The sequence below is a fragment of the Monoraphidium neglectum genome (genome assembly GCF_000611645.1).
Source record: "Monoraphidium neglectum strain SAG 48.87 unplaced genomic scaffold scaffold04007, whole genome shotgun sequence".
Taxonomy (NCBI): Eukaryota; Viridiplantae; Chlorophyta; class Chlorophyceae; order Sphaeropleales; family Selenastraceae; genus Monoraphidium; species Monoraphidium neglectum.
The window spans coordinates 1-5,239 of NW_014009622.1; the positions used below are offsets into that span (position 1 = coordinate 1).

Below are 5,239 nucleotides of genomic sequence, written 5' to 3' on the forward strand. Positions count from 1 at the left end.
GGGCTGGGAGTGGCTTCGTCCTCATCCATGCCAGCTTGGCGGCTGGTGCGGGGCGAGCCCCGCCTGCACAGTGCGCGCAATTCAGCACACGCACCACCCATACCTTTGTTCGATGGACCTGTCACGTCCGCACACGCACATGCAGACTCAAACTCCCATGCGCACATACGCCCGCGCACGTGCGCTCGTGGTCACACACACACACACACACTCTCGCACACACAAACACACACACACACACACACACACCCGTGCTCACGCGCGCGCAGAGACCAACGCACTGCAGTATGCTGTCCCTGGCGGCCTCATCGGCGTCGGCCTCACGGTCGACCCCACCCTCACGCGCGCGGACAGGCTCGTCGGGCAGGTGCGTGGAAGCTGCCACGCACCCGAGGCCCTCACCCCCATTCGTCACCCCACCCCACCCCCGCACCCATCGGCCTTGGGGACAGCCCACTCCTGCCCTGCCTGGAGTCCGCATGTGTGTGTGTGTGTGTGTGTGTGTGTGTGTGTGTGCATGCGCGCCAGCCGCAACACGTGCAGCGACGGGCCGGTGCAACGCGCGGCCGCCACACTGCGTTCGGTCCCTGATCTCGTGCGTCTCGTTGTGATCTGACCCGGCCTCATGTAATGCCACGCAGGTGCTGGGTGAGGTGGGGAAGCTGCCCGAGGTGTTCAGCGAGCTGGAGATCAACTTCTTCCTGCTGCGGCGGCTGCTGGGTGTGCGGAGCAAGGAGGGCGAGAAGCAGAGCAAGGTGGGGCACCCCTCCTTTGATACCGACCCCCGCGCCCCCTTCCTCTTGCCGTCCATCCTCCCCCGCGAGCTGCCGCCCCCGCGGGACGCGCCGCGCCGCCCTCCCCCACTCCTTCCACTTATGCCCGGCGCCGCGCGGCCCTGCGGCCGCCGATGAGCCCGCGGCCAGCCCCCGCAGCGGCGCCACCACCCAGGCGCCCCCGAACCCCCCGAAACCCGCAATCACCCCTCGAAACCTCTGAAACGCCTGACCCTCCCAGGTGACCAAGCTGTCCAAGGGGGAGGTGCTGATGCTCAACATCGGGTCCATGTGCACGGGGGCGCGCGTGCTCGCGGTGAAGCACGATCTCGCCAAGCTGCAGCTGACCACGCCGGTGGGTGGGGGGTGTACGTGGTGTTGGGTCTGTCGTGTTTGGCCGCACTTGCCGCTGGCATCCGCACGTGCGCATGCATCTGGCGCGCGGACGGGCGCAGGATCTGGGCGGCTGGGCTTGCGTTTCTGGGGGCGGAGGGTGAGGTGGGCTCGCCCGCGCAGCGGCGCGCACGGCCACGGCGATGCTGGGCTGCGTCTGGGCCGCAGCAGGCACGGGGCGTCGGTGGTCGTAGCGCCCGCGGTTGGAACCATGCAGCTGCGTGGGGGTTCGAGCCCGCACGCGTCCTTGGGGATTGGAGTGCCGGGGCATCGTGTCGGCACGCCCGCGCTCTGGCTCGCAGCATTGGCACGCCCGCCAGCGTGGTTGGTTGGTGCGCCCATTTGCTCTCGCTCGGTCGACTGCTGACCTTTCTGCTGACCGACTTGCGCGATCCGCCCTGTTGCAGGTGTGCACCAAGGAGGGGGAGAAGGTCGCCCTCAGCCGCCGCGTGGAGAAGCACTGGCGCCTCATCGGGTGGGGGCAGATACAAAAGGGGCTCAAGATGGACATGCCGCCGCGGCCGGTCGACTGATCTCGGATCTCGTGATCTGACGCGGGGCGCGTGGCTCGGCGGCCGCGCAGGGGCGAGGGGGCTTGCGCGCTCTGGGGGGCGTGCGCGCTCTGTTGGGCGCGGTCTTCGCCCCTCGTGTGCCCTTGCCGCTTGCGGCAACGGCGGCGGCAGCGCTAGGGTTGTTTGGATTGGCGAACAGTCAGGCGGCCGAAGCGCGCCGCTGTTGTTTTGTTTTGTGTGTGTTCATGCACAGTAATCATGAGTTAGCTTGCCACCAACATTGCCCCCTGGCGGAGCGCTTTCAGGGGGGGGGGGCGCGTCTCAGCTGTCTTTAGGGCGGGCATGTTAGGGTGGCCATTGGATGATGCCGCTCGGACAATGTCGGATCCATGTTGTGCCCGGTGCGCCTGCACGTTGGCAACTGGCGTAAGGAGATTTGGATTGCAGGGCTGAGATAGCCTTCATGAATCAGGAGCCCAGCTGCATACGTGCCGGCTTGAGCGATACGGTAATGATCCCAGCCGACAATAGTGGTGTTGACCAGTGTGCCGCAATTGCAGTTTGCTCTTGAAAATTGTCGACTCCAGACGCGGAGATGGTGTTGCGGTCGCATCTCTCGATTGGGTGAGTCTGTTGATGCTTCGGAGAGCGGCATGCTGCGGCCTTCGGTGAGGCGGTCACCGGAGTGTGTGAAATCCTTGCCAGACCCGGCTACGGCAGGTTGCAGGTATGATGATCATGTTCAAGTATCTTTCAACGCTTTCAGCCGCTGCGCACGTGTGTAACCTTCGCGGCCGTGCAATCATAGACTATCCGAGCTGCTGACCTTGACAGCTCTCAGTTCCCTCTAAGGTGCCCACCGTAGCCTGTTGATAACGCGTGTTGCCTGCTTCCTGCACCGGCCTGCGCTGCTTGCTGACCGATCGCCGCGGCCCCCGCCGCGCAGCTAAAAGCGACGGCGTGCGGCGCCGGCGCTGCCCTTCAAGATGAGCACGAGCAACACCATGAGCCGGCGTGCCGAGGTCGCAACCCGCAGCAAGGCGGCGGCGATCCATGAGATGCTTGTCGCCAAGACCCCCGGCCGCGCCTCGCTGGATGGTGCGCAAGGGGATTGTGCTGTGCATGCGCTCACATGGGCGCGCGCATGAGCGCACATGGGCGCGCATGCGGGTACATGCGGCCGCATGCGGCGGCTGCCTCCCGCCGCTGGCCGCCCCAAGTGCGAATATGCCACCCCATGCGCAACAGCCGGCCCCGGCCCCCCGCCGCCCTCATCCTGTCGCCGTCACCAATCCCACCGTGCCGCGCCGCGCCCCTCCGCGCCGCGTCGCGCCGCTCCGTGCCGCGTCGCGCCGCGTCGCTGTCCTCTGCAGGCCCGGAGCGCGAGAGCCTCCTGCCCGACGCGTCGTTTGAGAGCTCGCGCCGCGACGGCGGTGGTGGCGGCGGCGGCAGCGGCGGCGGCGGCAAATGGATTGCTCCGGCATCGGACCTGGCGGGAAGCTGGACGGTGGGTTGTGCGGCGTCGCTGCCCCATCCGTCCCCTCCCGCGCTTGGCTCGCGAATGACCCCCGCCGCGGGCCCCTGTGCGCCCGTATACGCACATGAGGGTTGGGCCTGTGGGTAGGCGAGCCTGAAAACCGGAGTGCAAGGTCAGCGGGGGCCGCACCCCCACACACGCCATGAGTTGGCAGTCCGGGCTTGGACTGCTCTCGCGGCCCCGGATTCTTGCCGCGCTGTCGTGCCTCTCTTGGCGGCTCGTCCCACAGCATCCCCACCACCAACCTGCCCCTTCCCCTCGTTCGCATGATACCGCCATTCAATCAAACCCATCTATCAAGCCACCCGTTTTGGCGTCAATTCGCCCCGTCCGAAACAAGCCCATTTCATGCAAACCTCTTGTCGTGTTCCCAACCCTGTCCAATTCATCACACCAGATCCTCAGGAGCAGCTGGCTGAACCTGCTGATCTTCGCGGCGCCCCTGGGCCTGGCGGCAGAGTCGCTGGGATGGGGGCCCTCGGCAACGTTCGTGCTGGTGCGCGCATGAGCAGGGGGAAAGGGGGTGGAGGGGGCACGGCCGTCATGTATGCAAGGGGATCACCTGCATCCGCTGGGGCACGCGGCGTGGCACCTCGGGGGGGAACGGGGGTGGTTGGTCGCCCGCGGCGCCGCAGCGCTGCGGCTGCTGGGAGCGGAGCGGCCCTGAGTCCCGCCTTCTGTGCCCCCGCGCCGTCGGCTCGCACCCGAATTCTCCGCCCCTCCCTCGCGTCGGGACGACGACTTTACCATCCCTCGCTTTCGCCCTGCCTCCAAGCATCGCGCCCAACACCTCCCCCTCCCTTTGCCGCCCCTCCCGAACCGATTCGAACCCAAACTTCCCGCCAGAACCTGTGCGCCCTCGTGCCCCTGGCGCTGCTGCTGGGGTGCGTCACGGAGGACCTCTCCCTGCGGCTGGGCCAGATCGTGGGCGGCCTGCTCAACGCGACCTTTGGAAACGTGCGCGCGCCGCTCCAGCGGGAGGTCCTGGGATGTGCGGGCGGCGGCCCCGGGCGAGGCCGCGGGGTCCGCGGGGCTCGGCCCGGCCCTGCCGCGGCGACGCTTAGGTCGTGCGCGTGGCGGCAGAAAAGCCAGGTCCTCGCCTCGTAATCCTGAACAAACACCACAAGCTTCCGGCCACCACAACAGCGCGCCGCCCCAGCTCAACCCTCGGTGCCTTGCCAACACCTCACCCGCCCCCTGGTCCTCCTCTTCCCCCCGAAATTCGAAAATTGAAACAGGTGGTCGAGATCATCCTGTCGATCGCGGCGCTGCAGAAGGGGCTCTACCAGGTCGTTTCCACGTCCCTCCTGGGGTCAGTGCTCTCAAACATGCTCATGGTGCTGGGCATGTCGTTCTTCCTCGGAGGCATCAAGTGAGAGGGCCAGCCGCGCGCCGCAGACGGATCCCTTGCTCCGCGCCGCGCCCGCGAGGGGTGTGCGCGGGCGGGGCGCTGCCAACTTGCCCCCATCCGTGCGTGCGACTGGGGCGATGCGCGTGCGGAAGTCCGGTTGGCGCTCCCAGCCCCCCTTGGACCCCTCCCCAAACATCACACGTGTGTGTTCTGAAGCTGCTCCCGCCATGGGGCCCTCTTCTCACCGTTCTCTGCCCAAACGCGCAACTGCTTTGCATCACCAAATCAATCGCACACCACACACTCGCCTGCCTGCGCATCCTCCCACCCAGGTTCAAGACCCTGCGGTTCAACAGCCTGGCCAGCCAGTCCAGCGTGTCGCTGCTGCTGCTGTCCGCCATCTCCATAGTGCTGCCCACGGCCGCGCTGCACCTGTCAATGGGGGGGCCGGACGCGGAGCACCTGTCGAATGACAAGTGAGGGTGGTGTGTGTGTGTGTGTGTGTGCATCGCGTGGGTGTATGATGTGTGAATATGTGTGCAGTTGTGTGTGTGTGTGTGATGTGTGTATGTGTGTGTGTGTGTGTGTGTGTTAGCCTGAGAGAGAGAGAGAGAGAGAGCGTGTGCGCGCGTGCATGTGTGCGCGTGCGTGCGTGTGTGCACCTCCCTCCCCC

At 66.7% G+C, this 5,239-nt stretch overlaps 2 protein-coding genes across 2 annotated transcripts; both read left to right on the forward strand.

The window, feature by feature from the left end:
• Positions 1-139: 139 nt before the first annotated feature.
• On the forward strand, positions 140-1,699 carry MNEG_13728 (Eukaryotic translation initiation factor 2 subunit 3; the record flags this gene model as incomplete). Its single annotated transcript, XM_014037799.1, has 5 exons — positions 140-179; positions 270-367; positions 642-755; positions 1,015-1,128; positions 1,574-1,699. The coding sequence occupies 5 exons, from the start codon at positions 140-142 to the stop codon at positions 1,697-1,699; spliced, it is 492 nt and encodes a 163-aa protein (XP_013893253.1).
• A 983-nt stretch (positions 1,700-2,682) lies between these two features.
• MNEG_13729 (Ca2+:H+ antiporter) lies at positions 2,683-5,046 on the forward strand (the record flags this gene model as incomplete). Its single annotated transcript, XM_014037800.1, has 6 exons — positions 2,683-2,776; positions 3,052-3,185; positions 3,613-3,711; positions 4,062-4,172; positions 4,454-4,587; positions 4,899-5,046. 6 exons carry the CDS (start codon positions 2,683-2,685, stop codon positions 5,044-5,046), a joined length of 720 nt encoding a protein of 239 aa, XP_013893254.1.
• Between the last annotated feature and the right edge of the window lie 193 nt (positions 5,047-5,239).